The sequence below is a fragment of the Protopterus annectens genome, chromosome 4.part1, assembly GCF_019279795.1.
Source record: "Protopterus annectens isolate FY-2018-M chromosome 4.part1, PAN1.0, whole genome shotgun sequence".
Taxonomy (NCBI): Eukaryota; Metazoa; Chordata; order Ceratodontiformes; family Protopteridae; genus Protopterus; species Protopterus annectens.
Genome location: NC_056734.1, coordinates 999,204,716 through 999,224,152, shown reverse-complemented (window position 1 = coordinate 999,224,152; position 19,437 = coordinate 999,204,716). Strand labels below are relative to the sequence as shown.

Genomic DNA, 19,437 nt, shown 5'->3' with positions numbered 1-19,437 from the left:
ACACTAAATTTTGGGAGGCGGGGGTGGTAAAGACAAAAAAGACAAAAGCTGGGGAATCCTGTCCCCCTGTTAGTGTTCAGCTGGAAGGTTTCATGACAGCTCCAACACCCCTACATAATTCAGCTGGGATAGGTACATGTACATAAAAATGAGGCTGTGGTCAGACACAGACAGAGCTAGAATCTGTACTGTATGAAAAGAAAAGGAGGAAGCTTAGGTCCATAAATGTTCCCATATCTGTTAATCTTCATTATCCCTCAGTCGCAAATGGAAAAGAGAGAATGCAGTACATAACACAAGAACAGGAATCCATAAATAACTAACTCCTTCCTTCTGACCTGCAGCCATAGAAACAATAGTGCAGTGTTCCCCTCAAAAGAAGAAAGCAGGTAAACCCCAGAAAGGGAAACCTATCTTCAGAGGTCCAAGCACAGCTGGTCCCCCAAGCAGTCGATCATGGAACCTTAATCCTACAGAAAAGCCATCTGATAAGGCCTACCTGCCATATCCCCAACTGCCAAATGAAGGGGCAGAGGGAAAGTACAGTTGTGCAAAATCTTACCGTAACAGTAGATGTCATCCTCTTTACTGTTTAAGTATTTTTTACAAAAGGGATCTCCTGCCAAGGATAGCCCAACATCTGGCCAGTATATCAATGCCTTAAGAATTTATAGATGTCATACATCACCACCTATGCTCCCCACGCAAGGAGAAGGGCATTAAGGTGACACATGGATGCACATAACCCAGAACTGAAAAGCTGCAGGAGGAACATGTGCATCCTGAAGGGGAAAAAGAAAGGAAACCCTACTCAGGAAGGCAAAAAAAAAATAGGACAGAGCAGAAAAGGGAGGATGCCGAGAGAAAATACTGCAACAATGAAGAGAAGTACATCTACTCTTATGGTAAGATTTTATACATCTGTACTATGTCCTTTCATATCACTGTTGCAGTATTCTTTCCGTAAGGGAGAATACAAAAGCTGAAGAGGAAACTTTGGAGGAGGAAGGCACAGAACAACTCTCTAGAAACCCATGCAGTACAGCTCTGGCAAAGCCAGCTGTTGCTCTTGAAACATCAAACTTGTAATGGTTAGTGCAGACATGGACAGAAGTCAGTAACAGCCTCAAGGATGGAACTGGTGTCCAATGCTTTGAAACAGGCACCAGAGGAAGCTACAGCTCTGTTACAATGAGCCTTTACAGAGACAGAAAGACATTTACCATGAAAGGAGTAATAAAAAGAAATAGCATTACAGATACGGGAAGAAATGTTTTGTTCAGAAACTGCTAAACCAAAAAACCTGCAAAGAAAAGAAACAAAAAGTTGCTTAGATTGCCGAATGCCCTTATTCTTATCCAAATAATATCTGTGCTGCCTATGCAAATTCAAGGTGTGAAGGACCTTTTCACTAGCAGACTGCAGAGAAGGAAAAAATGAGGGTAACTTAATAGACTGATTAAGAGACAACTCATTGATCACCTTAGGCATAAAAGAAGGATGAGTAAGAAAAGACACACTGGCTCTGTGAAAAACTAATAAAGAAGGAATTGCCACAAGACCCTACAGTTCAGATAGTCTTTTAGCTGAGGTAAGGGACAAAAGAAGAGTCTTCCACGTACAATGCTGCAAAGAAGCTGAAGCTGCAGGCTCAAAAGGAGACTGAGTCAATTTTTCAAAAACAAAACTGTGGTCCCAGGCAGATGAAACAGGCTTCCTGGAAGGCCTGATATGAAGAATGCTGTAAACTCTATCATCCACAACATCAGCTGAACACTGGACAAATGAGGATGGTTAAGAGACCCCTTGTCTTGTGTGAGGACATCCACCCAGTGAGGTACCTTGTGGTGACTGCCCCTGGCTAATCAAAGAAGGGGGAATAAGCAAATGCTGTCTGGGCCAAAAGGGAGTCACCAGCAAGATTTAGGGGTAGTATTGCTTTATCTTGTGAATGAGCGTACCTTCATTGAAGGTTGTGCGTCAGGGCTGGCAACTCGGTACGTAAAAATCAACTGCCAATCATTAGCGGACAGGAGTTCCGCTGTGGCGACCCCTAACCGGGAAAAGCTGAAAGTCACAACATTGCTTTGTCTTGTGCAAGACCCTCAGAATAAGCAGAAGGGGAGGGAAGGTGTAAAAAAAACATTCCCTTCCAAGGAAAAGATACGTCTATCTTCCAAGCCAAGGGGCCCGAGACTCTGGAATAGAAAAGAGAAAGTTGTCTGTTCAAATGGGAGGCAAAAAATCTACCTGTGGAATACTCCACTAATAGACAAAGTCCAGAAACACATTTCTGTGAAGCATCCAATCGTGAGCTTGAGTGCTGGACCTGCACAGAGAGTCTGCCACTATATTTTGCTCTGAAGGAATGTAGATAGCCTGGTGAGTCAACTGATACTGGATAGCTAGATCCCAGACCTGAAGAGTGAGTCTGCAAAGAAGTTAGGACCATGTCCTCCCTTACTTGCCTATATACCACATCACTGTAGTATTGTCTGTGAAAACCTTCAGGGGGGGCCTGGAAGAAAAAGGGAATGAAAAGCTTGAAGAGCTAACAGAAGAGTTCTCATCTCATTCATGTTGATGTGATCTGACCTGTGATCAGGAGGTCAGAGACACTGGATCTTGAGGGAACTGAAGAAAGCTCCCTACCCCCTGTCTAAGCCACCCAAAGAATTCCTGAGATGGGACTGGAAGTTGGAAAGGAAGTCCCGGGTTGACAGAAAGCTGTTGAATCCACCGCTGATGTTCATGTTTGAGACAAGGAAGGAAAGGAACTAGGAAATCCAGTGGATGACAATGTCGATGAGAAGCAACTGTAGTTTTCTCATATGCAGCTTGACTAGAGGCAGCGCAGGAATGGTGGAAGTCAAGCATTCCAAAACCCTGAGAAAATTCCTGGCTGTGACTGAAGCCAGAGGAAGAAGAGATTGAAAAAAGGCGATCAAGAGAGAGGGCCTTGGGTGGAGGCAGGGACTGCCAACATGGGAATGGCTTGGATCCTGCAACCAAGAAAAACATGACCCTGAGAAGGATGCATGAGTGATTGTTAGAGTTTATAGCCCCAGACTTGAAACAGACAAGCAGTAAACTGAAGGTGCTGAATCAGAAGCTTGGATTGAAGCCTGAATGAGCAGGTCCTTCAGATAAGGAAGGATCTGAACCCCTCTCATCCTGCAGAAAGCAATGACAGAAGCAAAGCATTTGGTTAATACCCTTGGGGTAAATAAAGAGGGCAAAGGGCAAAGCAGGGAACTGAAAATGCAAGGAAGAAACAGAGAAACAAAAACTTCCTGAAAATGGGATGGAGGAGAATGTGTATGTAGGCATCCTTGAGATCCAGGGATAAGAAGGCCTGGGGAAGAAGAGGGAACAGGGTTTGAAGGGACATCATCTGAAAGGAAGGGATATTAAGAAAAGTACTGAGCTGAGAAAGGTCCAGAATGGGTCTTGCAGGTGCCTTTCTTCCTGCAAACCGAAAACATCCATGATAAAAACCTTTCCCTTCCTAGGTAGGGGGCACAACATGAATGGTGCATGAGGCACAAATTCTTGAAGAACCACTGGAAAGAAAGGAAGCTGTTCCTGAGAAGGTTGAGGGGTGCTCAGAAAAGGAGGAATGGATTTCTACACCATGAAATATCCCTGACGGATGATGGACAAAACCAGAGAGTCTTGATTGACTTTTAACCAATTGAGAAGGGGACAGGGAAAGATGAAGGGATAAAGGTACCTGGCCTAGAGAAAGGGAAAAATTGTCAGATAGAACCGGACTTGTCTTGAAAAGGAGATTTCTGAGAAGTAGAAGTCTGAATAGACTTGGCTGTGGCTACACGCCTAGAACCCTTTTTACCTTTAAGTGGCGGGCAAGACTGTCTGCGAACAAAGGCAGATATAGATGGACAATTTCTCTGAAATTTAAATAATATGAGAAACAGAAATATGTTTCAATTCCTGCAAGGCATTGCCTTTATCCTGGAGGGACTTAAAAAGCTCAGCATCAGCAGAGCCAAAAAGGTTATTATTATCAAGAAGAGCATCCAACAATTTAGCTTTTATGTCATCAGGTAAAAGGTGAAGCCAAAGCCAAGAGTGACACCTCAAACAGAGCTAAATGCAGCAGCCCTAGAACAGGATCAGCTGGACCATAGCTACACTTAGAGTGACCCGCCACTTTCAAGGAAGAACCCAATAAGGTAAGGGACATGGCCTTGCCTTCTGAATCAGGAAGGTCAGAAATTGCCTGAGAAACTTGAAAAAGAAGGGCTAAAAACATACCTATCATTAAGAGTCTAAAAATTAATAGCCCTAAAAGCCAGGATGGCAGCAGCACAGGCCTTTTTGCCAAGACGTTCCATGGCTCCACTATCTTTATCTGAAGGAAGTAGTTTTGTAGAGGGCAAAAGTTTAAAAGGTTTGTCAGAAGATACAGACACTACATAAGGATCAGCAGAAGAACATCTGTACAAAAAGTTACAATCAGGCACCTTGTAAAATCTGTCAGGTTTGTTGGGAGCTAGAGGCTGAGAATGAGGAGTAACTGAGACTACTGAAAAGGTATCTAAGAGGGCAGCCAAGACTTGAGGAACAGCATACAGTTTGGGAGACTCCATTTGGAGGGGTTCATAATACCTCTTTTGAATATTAGAAACGTGATAACAGTCCCATTTGAAATATTCCATTATGTGGGAAATAATGTTCCCAAAAGAGAGTTCCTCCAAAGGAGAATTTGAACTAACAGAATCCTCTCTTCCTCAAATCCATAATCCAAAGGAGATAGGATTTGAGAAGAATATGCCAACAACTCTTTCGTAGCATCCAAATCTTTTTCATAGGACTCCTGCTCTCTGGGCTTCTAAAGAGGAGTAGATGACTAGGGAGGAGCAGGTACAAAGACTCCCTGAGGAGGCTTCAAGGCAACAAACAACCCCCCCCCCCCCCCAAAGTAAAATCATGCCATTCACTTTGGGTTTCTTTAGCAGCAAGGGAAACATGTTTTTTTTATTTTTTGAGGGATGTCTGCCCAGGCTTCAGCAAGTATTTTGACATTCTGTCCCACAAAAGGAGACTGTTAAGGAAACTGGAGGGGCTGGGGGGCAGGTCCAAGACTGAGGAACTGGACAGTTGCACAGTTCAATGGTCAGATACAGAGGGTTGTATGAACAAGAGAAAACATCAGAAATAAAGGAAATGAGTACTAGCACACTACAGGAGTTTGTGTTGTTTCCAGAACTCTCCACTTTGCTTGTGTCAGGCATAACTGACAGAAATGAGAAAAAGGATCAACCTTGTTTCTGATGATAAAAAGACAAGTGCAACAGTACAGGGATGATGGGGGAGGTAGAGTCTAGTAAAGGATTTAGAAAGGATGGACAAGTGGGCAAAAGAGGTAGCAGCTGAGGCTCACTGTACACAAATATAATGTATTTAGGCCATAACATCACTGGTGTGAAGTATCAGTTTGGAGGAATAGAACTGATGATTACAGAATAGGATTAAAATTTGGGGATATTGTATTGGTTGGACTGGACCACTGGGAGCACAGTGGGACAGCAGTGGCAGCAACGTACAGAATACTAGGGTGTAGTTTCAGCAAAGATTCCAGAAAAGAGGTAATGCTTCTACTCTACAGGGCCTTGGTCAGATCACATCTTGAAGTACAGGGTGCAGCTGCAGGGGCCATATAAGTGAAGGGACAGGCTGCTGTGAGAAATTCAGGGGAAGGATCTCAAAGAGATCCATGATAAAGAAGGAATTAATATGGACCAGAATATAGAGAAGCTACCGCTCTTCTAAGTGGAGACCAGAAAAGACAGGAGGGACATATGTCACAAGCTCATGTCAGGGAGATGTGAAGGGGTAATCAAAAACAATAAGGATAGAAAGGAGAACAGGAAGCACAGACAGTAGACTGTAAAAATTATGGAATGGACTACTGGAATGCATAGGGTGAACAGGGTATGAGACCGGCTGAAAAAAGGTAAAGGGGAAGACAAGGATAGAATGGAGGTAGAATGTTAAGGCAATTAAAAGGGCAAACTAGCTAGACTTGTCTCCTTTTGTCATCAAGCAAATTTAATGCAATCAGTATAACAGTCTTGTTCACAGCTCCTTTCTTCCCAACTTTCTCTTCCATATCTACATTTCAGCAGTGTTCTAGATCCATTACTGTTTTCAGGCAACACAATATTTCTTTTCATTGGTATCTTACATTCAGTTTTTGGTAGAGATCACAGCAGGTGTTTTGAAACAATGCTGTAATGCTTCCACCTTTAGAGCACTATTTACACTAAGCCTTTGCTTACCATAGATGGGTCAATCTGAGCCAGCAGTTTAGGATTATTTTGCTCCACAGCTTCCAAACACTGAAACATGGCAGTCACATGGGCATCACTCAGAAGAAAAGCAGTATCTGCAAGACAGTAAACACACAGTGAGCGCTCCATTACTGAAAAGCTTCAAAATAAAATACTTTCCCCAAGAAAGGGACTTTCTTATTCACCAGTATACAACACCAGTGTATACTGACACACAGACACATAACCAGAAATTTTACAAACAGTGCTACAACTCAGCTGGCGTTTGACTCCTAAAAGAGACTAAATGCAGCAAAGGTCCATCTGGCGTAAGTGATCTGCTAATGTAACTGAAGTGGCAGGTTGAAACTGACAGAAATGCTGTCAGAGACAAACACAAATGACAGTTTTCCCAAATCAAATTTTCTGTTTGGGACAAACCTCACAATACCCATGCATGAGGGTCTGCCCCCTGTACTTCTTGGTTCTAAGATCACTGCACCCTGAAACAAGGGCAACCCCAGTTTAACTCTTGTTTTTAAACTAATCAAATTAAGTAACTGTCTTGAAACAAAACACAAAACAGTTAGAGTGTGTTACAAACTCATAAAGGCAAAAGACTATCTAACCAGGTTCTTAAGTTTAAGAAGGCTGCTAATAGAGCAGCCTTCATTGTTAATCTAATTTGCCATAATAATAGGTGTACAGGGCTCTAATAGTGTCATGCATTTGTTCTATAACCATAAACTTAAAATGCATTTTCATCTTTCGCTTTATTAATTGCATATTGATGTTCGTAGATCCTAAAAACCTGTGCATTTTGGCATAATGCCACATAGACCACCATTTAGAGTTACAAGTGCATCTGCATCTAATGTCAGATCTGATATTATCAATGTCAAATCGGTTTGATTCAAGAATGTGACGCATTGATTGCAGTTTTGACATTTGAACATCCCAGTTGTTCCAAGAACCTGGTTAGATAGTCTTTTGCCTTTATGAGTTTGTAATTTTGTGTTTTGTACTTGTTTACATCAGGTAGTGGCTAGTGTCTATTTAGATGATAGGCTAACAACTGGCTGATTTTATGATTGTTCAGTTTAATTTTAATTTTAATATAATGGTGATTGAACTCAAGTCCTGTGAGCTTGTGTTTTAACTAAATTTTTATTCATGGTTCAAGGTGTGCCTGATTGGTATACTGCTGGATATTTAAGCTGCTGTTCAGTTAAATGTTGTTTGTAATACTGTCTGAGAAGTCTGTACAAATTCAACTGTGAATCCTGATATTATTTCTAAGTAACTGTCTTGTTGACCATAAAAAAATATTTACCAAGAGGCAAACTGCTGAAGGGGTTCAACCATTCAAACATAAATTCCATGCTGGAAGATGAAGTGCATACTGCATAACAAACACGAAAATCCTACATGCACAACATACCTAGTATACTGGAAATTTAGTATTAAGACTGAAGGAGATGGAAATGTCTTGTAAATCATTTGTAAAGACTGAACATATTGTACCATCCAGGGAGTGCATTCTTTAAAGACTTTTTTTTTTGTTCAACACTGCTCTCACTGACTTCAGGTTTCCTAGTGACTGGTCCCCAATTACCCCTATCCCTGCAGTTCCCAACGGCTCTATGGTGTGAACTGCAAAGGGAGATATACCCCCCCCCCACCAGTGGAACACCTCCGCATGAAGCCTCCACTTTATGACAGGGTATATGGAATGCACAACCAGGCACTGTAGAACAGGACTGGACAGGTGGGGAGCTATCATACAGCAGCTCTACAATTAGGCTTTTTAGTTTGCCTTAACTCCTGCCAATATGACTACATCAAGTGTTAGGCTGGATAGGAGATTAGGAATAGCCTGACGGTGTGCCCACTGTGGGCCCTTAGCAAAATCCACTTCTCCAGCCTGGTAATCTTCACTGCTTGAGCTCTGACCTCTACCAGACCTCGCTCAGCTTGCTCCCTCCCTGCAAAGATAAGCTCACCCATCCTCCCTGCCTGCAGCGTCAGGTGTGTGAGCCACTAACTGAACTCTGGCCACCAGAGCTGAAGTTGGAGCTGTACTCCTTTACGCATATAATCTGCTTCAGGTAATGTTTGTGATTCTTCTGATGTTTACGTTTATTGCTCATATTCACAGAAGTACTCCCTGGCTGAGCCTGAAAATGCTCCAATTGATGCACTTCATTAATAAATTAAATAAGTAAAAATCTACCAGTGCAGGTTAATTCTTTAAAGTATCACAGAAGGGACTCTACCCAGGTGGAGGAGGAGAGAGATTTCTGGACAAGGTGAATGTAATATGAAAGCGCAACAACAATAATCACAAAAGTGAAATGAACTGCCTGCTTAAATACTCCGCACAAACAATTATCTTAAATTACACGTAGCGAGAAACAAATGGGTAAAAAACAGATACAAGACCCCGTGATTAACCAAAGGTCAATACATGAAAAGCAATGCAGCCCATGAAAGGAGTAACCTAGTGGAAAGTCTATCCTGTGGAAACGATTACAAAATGCAAAAAATCCAACAGCTGGAAAAGTAAGCTGTAGGTCTGTGTTACGTTCAAAGTGCAGGCCACAAAAATACTAGCAAAGCTACTGGAAACAAAGGCACAAAAATGGTTGGGGAAAGTGCAACCCTTGATAAACAAGACAAAAATAGATCCTCAGCTCTTTGAAATGTCTCAAGCAACTAATAAAGATACTTGTTGTTCACTGGAAAAATTAGTCAACATCTTGATGAAAATCAAGATGAAAAGCTGCAGTTTTAAGACAGTTAACAAGTAAAAGACTTGATTATTTTTGTGTGTGTAGCAACACAAAAAGGATGTGACCCAGTACGCATCAGCAATACAAACCACCCCTACATTTTTGCCATTTACTTCCTTCTTCCTTCCCCCTGCTGTCCATTTGCTTCTTACCTTAAAACACAACTCAAATCCAGCAAGACAGAAGAGGACCAATAGTTACACATACATTTCCACTGGCATCAGACTTCCTGGCACTGCATCTCTCCAGAGACAATTAATGCAGCAGATTTATTAAAAAAAAAAATACCCTTACCTTAACTGTTAATCTGCAAAGGGACCATCTTGCGTGTGTCTGTAAATGAGATTTTCACTCCTACTATTTTCCTATGAAGATCCTACATTTTGGAGGAGGGGGTGTACACACCCCATGATTTGCATGCTGTGACATATCACTCCATACTAGTGATGTGCATTGAATGCAACAGTTCATCACAATTATTAGACAGACACACACCATTTTATTTGTAATTGCTTTCTGGGGTAGAGCACTGATCTCCATGCACCTTCTGCAGTCTCAGCCCAGGAGAAGCGTTTAGTTAAGTGACTTGCTCAGAGTAACACAGGCAATGAAAGCTGAGAGAATCAAACCATGCACTGCTACTATGGACAAGCTGATTTCTAATAAGAAAAAGAAATTAGCAAGGGACATCAAGGATTACGCAAATAAATGTGCTTATCCTAGATTAACACAGAGTCCAATGAATAATGCAGCTGGCAGTTTGGCAACTGAATTTCTTCAAGATCAACCTCTTCAGTCTAACACAAATAACACCAATAATAACAGCAATAACAGTAGACCAGTTGTCAGAAGGAGTCCTAGACTTAATGCCAACAATAATATTAGCATCAACCCCCCAGTGGTGGAGGGTGAGCTGCCTTCTGTATCTAACGAACATCCTGTTATCTATAATAACCATGATAATCAGGATTTTCAGTTGGTGAACAATCACAGGGGCAACAATCGCCCTCGAGCTCAACCACAGAACAACTCGAGGAACAGGAGACGAGGTTGCAGGAGGTGATTGATATAATGAACATTGGAGCACATCCGAAAGTTCATAAAAGTTCTAATGGTGACTTTACTGTGTACAATTACACTTCCTTGATTATTACACAGGACATTATTGATTTTTTAGCTAAGGATTTTTCCTTTGTGCCAGGGCGCACTATGGATATAGGCAGGCTTATCATTGATTTGAAGGTTTTCACACGTAAACTTAATTTAAATTGCTTAATGGGTAATGATTCATCTGCAATTAGTTTACTTAGAGTAGCTAGCTCGTACAACCCCCCTTTACATTCCACCTTGCAAACTTTTGAAAAAATGTGTGAGATGGATATGTGGGCTATTAAGAACCAAATCATGTATAGTAAACAGAAAAATTCTTCTAACATTGCTCCTTTGGAGAAAGATTTCATCCAGTTAATTAAGGATTGCCAAATTAGAGTCATGAAACCTGATAAAGGTGGGGGGTTAGCCTTCATGGATCATTACAAATACGTGGAATACTTGTCCCAACATCTTGATTCGCCTGCCTACAAAATATCATCTCTTAATGAGATAAATGGGGCTTACAGGAAAATAAATAACATGCTTAATGACTTGTTTTTGGAGGGTTATATTAACACAGATACCCTCAATTATTTGACTATGCCGGCTTCAAGAATTCCGGCATTTTTTGGAACACCGAAACTACACAAAAGACTGATTTCGCCCCCATTTAGACCCATCATAGATGGAAGAGGGTCTATATCACCCAGGCATGTGCAAAATATGTTGACAGCATTTTGAAACCTTTGATTAACACTGAATCCCATATTTGTAAGGATTCATGGTCTTTTCTTAAAAACATCAACATGCTTACATACAATGACAGTATGTTGTTTCTTACTGTTGATATCAAAGACCTATATACTGTCATTCCACAAAACATCGGCCTAGCCTGGGTGCGGGAGTTTATGTTGGCAAAAAATGTCGAACACGACACCATGAACCTGATTGAGACCCTATTAGAAATAGTGCTATCTAACAATTTTTTCACGTTCGAAGGGATGTTTTATTTACAAACTTCGGGCGTTGCCATGGGTTCGCCCTGTGGTGGGTCCTTTGCCAATGCAGTACTCGCTTATTGGGAGTCTAGCTACTTATTTAAAGACGAGCTTTTTTCCCAATATGTCACCTGGTATACCCGTTACCAGGATGACATTTTCTGTATTTGGGAGGGTGAAAGAGAGCTGATTCCGACATTTATTGATAATATCACAAAATCAACAGATTTCTTAGAATTTACATACAAAATAGATGATTCACAGATCAACTACCTAGATATACTATTAATCAAGGATAAAGTTAATCAAAGGCTGAAAAGTAGAATATTTAGGAAACCAACATACTCCAATGCTTTTTTACATTTCTTAAGCAATCACCCTTATCACCAAAAGAAATCAGTCATCAAAGGGCAGATGTTAGAGCAGCCCGCATGGTTAGCAACTCAGTTGACTTCATTGCGGAATGCAATAATCTCACTGACATGTTTCTCGCAAGAGGTTATCCACAGCCCTTAGTCTCTAATGTACTACTAGAGGTCACTAATAAAAGAGAGTCAGGCCATTTTTTCCCTTTACTTTCAGGCCACATGAATAACAACTTGGAGCCCCTTAATGATCTTATACCATCCCAAACCGGCAATACGTCTATTCATAATATCGACACTAGTAAGTTTAACATCAGTTTTTTACACACCTTTTCCCTTGACTCTTCAAAAATCAAAGAAGTTATCAACAAAAATTGGGAAATCATCAAGCAAGATAGGTCCCTTTGTACTCTTTTAGGTGACCACCCTAAAATCACATATAGGAGGGGGGAAAATATGAAAAGCATTTTTGAAAGAAAATCACTCCCTAGGTCTAATAGACCCAGTGGTATGTTCAGATGTGGAGTATGCTCTCAATGTAAACATATTAGAGTAGCAAATACATGTAATATCAATGGCAAGGAGTATAAGTGCAATGGACATTATAGTTGTGAGTCCAAGGCTGTCATATATGTAGCTCTTTGTAATTTTTGTAATGCTTTCTACATCGGTAAAACCGAGAGAAAGCTAAAAAACAGAATTTACGAACATCAGTACGCAATTATGAAAGAAGATGTTAATAATGCTCTAGCCAGACATTGCCTAGAGTTTACAGGCCATGCATTCCAATTTCTCGTATTACAACAGAGAGAGATGGACTTAAGGGGTGGGCCATGGCAAATTCGTTTGGAAATTGACGAATTGTTATGGCAGATTAGGACTAGGGCTCACATACTTCCTGGTATCAATGAAGGATTATCAATTAAATGTGTTTTAAAATGGCTATCCTATAATAGGTAGACATTATGATTCATGTTCATAATCAAGTTATTTTGTCAATATTTGTCATTACACATAATTGATTTAACATGTACAAGTTTAATTATGGTTTCATCATGTATGATTTTTTATATTTAAGACGGGTAAAGAGTTAGCCCCCTTGGTTTCCATGGATACATCATTCATCATTAACAACTGTTTATAACATAGACAGTTTTAAACCAGAAGGCCTGAACATCGAGTTTAAGTTGCTTTTGACTTTAAGCGCAGATAGTAGCAATGACTTACAATTATATTCGTCATGACTACGGATACTGCGTATCCGATCATTCTAAATGTTATTTTTTTCATTGTCACTATTTAGCACATGCAACAGGTTTTGAAGAAGTTGGTTGGACTACTGTGTATAATAATCATTTTATGCCAATACTATCCAGTTCTTTTTTATTTTTGTATTGGTGTATAGATAGTTTTTGCATAGGTTAGCCACACATTATAACTGCTGTTACACAATTGTTGCGGCTAATTGTTTTCCAGCCTCTCTAATACGTTTACTTAGTTCTGTACTATCTTGAAAATTTAGCTGTGTTTTGACCAGGGCATCTATCTATTACGATGTGTACATTTGTTATTTTCCACCTAAGTAATATTTACTTGTGATTAAAGTTACTTATTGAAGTTAATACATTCCAGCAGGGGCATTTTCAGCATTGTTTTAAAATCTGTAAGCTTCACCCTGCTTGATGATTATAACAGTGGTATATACATTTTTCTTATGGTGTAGTGCAATATGAGATTTTCAATAGTAAGTTGACAAGCTCTTATTCAACTGACATAGAGGTAGTTTTGTATATATCTATTGCACTACCTATTAATATTTATTAATGATAGCTTATTCATTTACTTGTATTTTTTACGTCTTATTTTTTAACTTGAAGTCATGCCTTTTTAAGGTTGTCATGGAGTTCTTTTCTGATTTAGCAATGCACTTTAACTTGATAGGTTCATTGTTTTTAATTGTATAGTATAAGACATTTTTTTGAAATCTCGTGGTTGTCTGATGAAGGCGGGTTATTCCAACTTGCCGAAAGCGCTCACTATTACTTGGATTTTAACACAACTTGTATTGGTTTTGGAGTATTAAAGCTGTGTTCTCCAGCTCTCCTATTGTGTGCAGTCCGTTTCTTCAGCAGTTCTTGTTTTTCGTTGTTTGGTATTTGACATGCACTGCTGGACCACAGGAAACAGCTTAACAGCTTCTTAATTCTCTAATCTTGTCAAAAATAAAGAAGTTACATCCTTACCATAACGTTCCATCTGTGTTGTCGATCTTCATTCATTCTTGACAGATGGGTTTCAGTTCTGACCTCTCAGAACTGACTTGGTCATTATACAGCTCGCGCTAGCCAAAAACTGTCCAGCTAAGGCTCTATCCACAATGCCCCTCTCTCCATTACCTCAGTTCGAGTTTGCAGTCTAGTACAGAAAAAGACAGAAGCCCTGTCTAAGGTATAACCCTATATCCTCCCAGAACAAGGTCCGATCCTCCAGAAGTCTCTCGGAGGGGGCAGGAGGGTGGGACGTCAAGAATGAATGAAGATCAACAACACAGATGGAACGTTATGGTAAGGACATAAATTCTTTATCTGATATTTTCAATCTTCATTCATTCTTGACAGATGGGACAGAGTCCCCAGCTATTTTAGATCCTGGGCGGCCCTAAGGAAGGATATTCCTCAGTACCATAGAGCCAAAGGATGCTCTTCCCCTGGAGACCATATCTAATTTCTAATGGGTGATAACAGTATGAAGAGTAGCCCATGTTGCAGCTGCACATACTTCTTCCATAGAGGCCCTGGAATGAAAGACAGCTGAAGTGGAAACAGATCTGGTGGAATGCGCTCTAACCGGAGCAGGTAGTTTGAGTTTATTCTGATTGTAGACAAATTTGACACAATCTCGAAGCCAACTTGATATGGTAACTTTTGATACTGGTTTACCCCCAATCCTGGTCCTGAAAAGGATGCAAATAGTTGGTCTGATTTTCTAGAAGATTTTGTTCTGTCCAGGTAAAAACGTAATTGTCTGTGGACATCCAGCAAATGTAAACAGTATTCACCCTTGTATGAAATATTTGGAAAGAAAGGCCAGTCCATAGACTGGTTAATATTAGATTCTGATACCACTTTGGGGAGGAAGGACGGGATGGTTCTTAGCGACACTCTCTCCCTGTGAAATATGATGCAAGGATGCTTTACACATAAAGCTTGTAATTCGGAAGTTCTCCTGGCAGACGTGATAGCCACCAGGAGAGGGTTTTCCAAGATAGAAACTTGAGGTTTCAAGTAGCTGCTCGCTCAAAAGGCTGTCAAACTAGGCATTGTAAAACTAAAGTAAAATCCCATGGCGCTATAGGGTCTGTGAATGGGGGTTTTAGATGTAAAGTGCCTTTAAGGAAAATTTTGCACAAATGATGAGACATAAAGGGATGATCATTAAATCCATTAAGAAAATTGGAAATAGCTGCTAACTGAACCTTAAATGTGGAAGGAGAGTCTCCTGATTCGAATAAGGGCACAAATCTCAGGACCTTAGCAAATGATGCTGAAAAGGGGTCTATGTTGTTCGTATAGGTCCAAATCAAAAATCTTTTCCATTTGCTAAGGTAAGGTTCCTAGTGGATGGTTTATGGGAAGCCAAAATAATCTTTTGTGCTGGACAGGGAAGTTATTCTGCCTGGTAATTACTGGAATTGGAGATACCAAGCTGTCAGCTTGAGATTTTGGATCCTGGATGTATCAAGCTCTGTGGGTGAGACAGAAGGTCCCACAGCTGGGTCTAGAATCCAAGGGCGGTGAACCAGATGAGGCCAAAGAAAGGGGAACCAGACTTGGTGGGGCCAATAGGAAGCAATGAGAATTACTTTGCTTCTCAACCTTTGGGCTCTCCTCAAAAACTGGGGAATCACTGGAGTAGGGGGAAAAGGCATAAAGTAGTCCCAGGGGGGCCAATCGAGAAGTGCGTCTCTCAGGGACTCCCCATAAGGGGGAATTAGGGCAAAGTAGTTGCTGCATTTGTTGTTTATCGGGAGGCAAACAGATTGCAGGAAGGCTGACCCCAATGACAGATCTTCATTGCTATGCTGTGGATTAGGCACCACTTGTGAGGCAGGAAAATGCATCTGCTCAATTCGGTCGCGATCATATTGCAGTTTCGCAGGATATATGTTGCTATCAGAAAGCAGTCGGAAGTGAAAGCCCATTGCCAAATCCTGAGGGCTTCCCGGCATAATAGTAGGATATGGTTTCCCCCTGCTTGTTGAAGTACCAGACTACAGACATGTTTGTCTGATTGGCTTGCAAGTGTCCCCGAAGGACAGACTGAAACGCTTGCAACGCTAAAAGCACTGCCGTCAGTTCTAGGACGCTGATCTGCAAACTGGCCTCTTGCAAGGACAAAGTGCCTTGAAAAGTACTTCCCAGATAATCCCCCCCCACCCTATCTGGGAAACATCAGTGGTCACTATGGCTTAGGGCGGAAAGGGAGAAACAAGTGTGACCCCATAGGTTTTCTTCTGACTTCATCCACCAGGATAAATCCTTTTGGTAATGATTCGTTATCAGGATTGGATGAGGCATGGGGTGAGTTAAAACTGACCATTGGGACGCTAAGAGCCACTGAAGCAGCTTCATGTCTTGCTAGAGGTACTAAAGTTATAGTTACTGCCATGGTTCCCAGAGTATGAAGTACCAGGCAAGCAGGAACTTTTTTTCGGGAAATTACTGCTTGAACTTGCAACCTTAGGTTTATCAGCCCGTGGAGGGGGAGGGAGGCTACACAAGAAACTGTATTTAGTCTTGCTCCCATGAACTCTAGGTCTTCAGTAGTAAACAACTGTGACTTTTCCTTGTTGATTGAAATCCTAGTGCCTCGGCGAGATAAAGCACGAAGTCTGTGGCGTAAAGCAATAGATGCCTGGAGGGGGCAGTGAGGAGCCAGTCGTCCTGGTATGGAAACACTCTTAATCCTCATAGTCTCAAGTGAGCTGTTACCATTGCCATGCATTTGATAAACACCCTGTGGGGCTGTGGTGAGACCGAAGGGCAGTGCCTGGAATTATTTAGGAGGCTCCTAGCCAGAAGCGGAGATATCTTCTGGAGTGTTAGTCCATCTTTATGTGGTAATAAACATCCTGAAGATCTATATAGCACATCCAATCATTCTTCTCCAGAAAGGGAAGAATAGACTGAACAGTGACTATCTGGAGTTTCATCTGTTGTACAAATTTGTTTAGTAGTCTGAGATCTAGAATTGGTCTCTAGTCCCCTGTCTTTTTTTGGCGCTAAAAGGAATCCAGAGTAAAACCCGGATCCTATTTGCTCTGGTGGGACTTCTTGGATGACTCTTTTTTGGAGCAGCTTTTGAATTTCTACTGCTGCTAGATCCCTCTGACTGGGTGGAACATCGAGGATTTGCTTTGGAACTTTGGTAAGAGATTGAAGGCAATGTGGCAACCTGTGGTGATAATTCTCTGCACCCAAGTATTTGAAGTTATCATGAGCCAGGCTGTTTGGTGCAGTGAAAATCTTTCCTTGACTGCTTTCTGAGGTAAGCAATCGGACCCTGTTCAGGAGTGGCTGGGAGGGTTGTCCAGAAAAGGAATCTTTGGAGCACTGATTACGCGGACCACCCTCTGCCATGGGGAGGGCCATCTTCCAGTGGAGCTCCCTCCTTTGCTCCGGGGGGGGGGGCAGTATTCACCACGTGCATCACAAAAAGGCCCTTGGGATTTCTTGAACCACATTTTCCCACTCCTTTGACTTTTAGGATAGTATCGTTGAGGACTGGAAAAATGAACGCTCAAAGCAGAACGCGTTTTTCCATCTTTTTCACACCTGGATAGTGCATCTCTAACTTTAGGGCCAAACAAAGAAGAACCGTCAACAGGAGCATTGACGAAAGACTTGAAAGTTTCCACATAGTCACACAAGAGCATCCAGGCATGGCGTTTTATGGTGGCCACCACCACCAGCATGGCATCTACTGCTAGACCCTTTGTCCAATGAGACTGATTTTCTGGGGCTGTTAGAATTTTACCTGGTCTCCAGGGAATGGGCTCTATGGAATCAGGGGCCTTCCACGCCCGCTGAATGATCAGCTTAATTAGATCATCAGCAGGTGGGGTCACCCAGAAAGTAGATGGGTGGGCACGAAAATCTTGCAAGAACACAGATTCCTCAGAGGATGTGTATGAGGACTTCCAATCACCCTTCTGTTTCAGAATTTCTAGGATGTCTCCAAAGGAGACATCTTCAGGGGGTGACTGGGGGGAACCCTCCTCTTCAACATAATCTGTGCCTTCCATGATAGATTCTTCTGGAGAATCGAGATGCTTCCTCTTGCAAGTCCTCCTATGTGGTGGCTCCACAGCAGGAATTTTTGAGGAAGACTCAGAAGAGGAGGAACCCTGAACAGGGATGTCTTACACCTTCTGAGCCCGCTGTCCAGACATAACAGATTGTGACAGCTGCAAACCAGAGGCTACATAAATGTGACACTCTGATGCAGAAGAAGCCAGCTGGGAGCCTGCTGAGGCTAAAGCTCTCTCCATGATCTAACAGCCAGGCCCACCTGACGAGGGATGGGAGCCCAAAACCAAGAAAGACAACCTCGGTACTCTGATGAGCCACCATCCAGAACAGGAGCTGGGGGAAGGTTCAAAACTGCCATGGTTCTGAGAGCCAAAGATAGCGCTGTGGAAACCAACGGTACCATTCATAAACGCTCAGAACCAACAGCCAAACTATGGTCCTGGGTGTGCAACAGATCCAATAGTGGAGAGAACAGCAGAGACACTCCCGATGTCAAGGTAAGGTCTTCCGTTGTCACTGAGTCAGCTGGTATTGGGAAAGTCGAAGTGGTGGGCTCCAAACCGTGCAAACAGGTTGAAGGAGGAAGGTGGAGTCCTTGGAGAATATGCCTCAGCTCCCGACATTCCTGAGGCAGACTCTGGCCTATCAATAAAAGGGCAGGGGAGCTGACCAAAGAATGGGTTCACAGAAGGGGAATACTTAGTCCTGGGAGGTATAAATGTCTCGACTTTCAGCACCACAGGTTGCTGTGCAGAGGGGGAAGCTGGAACCGAATGAGAGGTGAGTGAAGCTGGTGCAGAACATATTGTTGGTGCCAAAGAGGTCACTGGCGTCAAAGCAATAGTTTGTGCTGAAGTAGTCTGTATCAGTACAGTAACCATCAGTATCGAGGAAGACTGAACTGTTAGGTGCCTACGAAGATTTCTCAGTCAGTTTTGGTACTTCTGTCCTCAGTTCCGAAGATACAGATGGAACTGGTGACTTATGCGATTTTGAGTCTGTTGCCGATGGGGAGGTCGGCACTGGATGGCTTTTCTTTTTAGGGTCAGGTTTTGACAATTTAGGTGTCTCAAACTTAGAGAAGGCTTACTAAAATGCTCCTTCAAAGTAGCCCTTCAAAATTAGCTTATTTCACCTCTCTGCCAGCGTATGGGCGCTGAAACCCTGGCAAATTTTACATGCAGTGTCTAGATGGGGCGCACCCAAACTGTATATACAGGAACGATGCCCATCTGAATTGGGCATTTTCCTGCAACAGTCTTGACCGTGTTTAAATCCAGATGTTCCTTTTTGTTTGGCCGCCATTTCAAATCACACTCACGCAAAGGAGACAGATGAAGACAAAGAAAATATACATGGGTCTACTTGGATTAACTGAAAACTCATTTTACTGAATTTCACAACATGCACACCAAATCGCTGAAAGCTCAAATCACTAAACTCATTTCACTGAACCGTGTTTCACTGAATGTAAGTACTGTTGGGCAAATAAAATATTATGCCATTTTCCCCACTGTAGCGCAACCCTGGAGTTATAATATAGATAGGGGAGGGAGGAGGGCATAGCCCCACACATTGGGGAA

General features: G+C 41.9%; 1 protein-coding gene across 7 annotated transcripts in view; it reads right to left on the bottom strand.

Moving 5' to 3' along the window:
* The window catches only part of RUBCN (rubicon autophagy regulator), a 2,564,006-nt gene that overhangs the window by 2,158,352 nt on the left and 386,217 nt on the right, over positions 1 to 19,437 (bottom strand). For all 7 annotated transcript variants that reach the window (XM_044070705.1, XM_044070707.1, XM_044070708.1 and 4 more), the window contains exon 5: positions 6,306 to 6,412. In XM_044070705.1, coding sequence (XP_043926640.1) covers positions 6,306 to 6,412 — 107 coding nt within the window. The remainder of the gene's footprint in view (positions 1 to 6,305; positions 6,413 to 19,437) is intronic.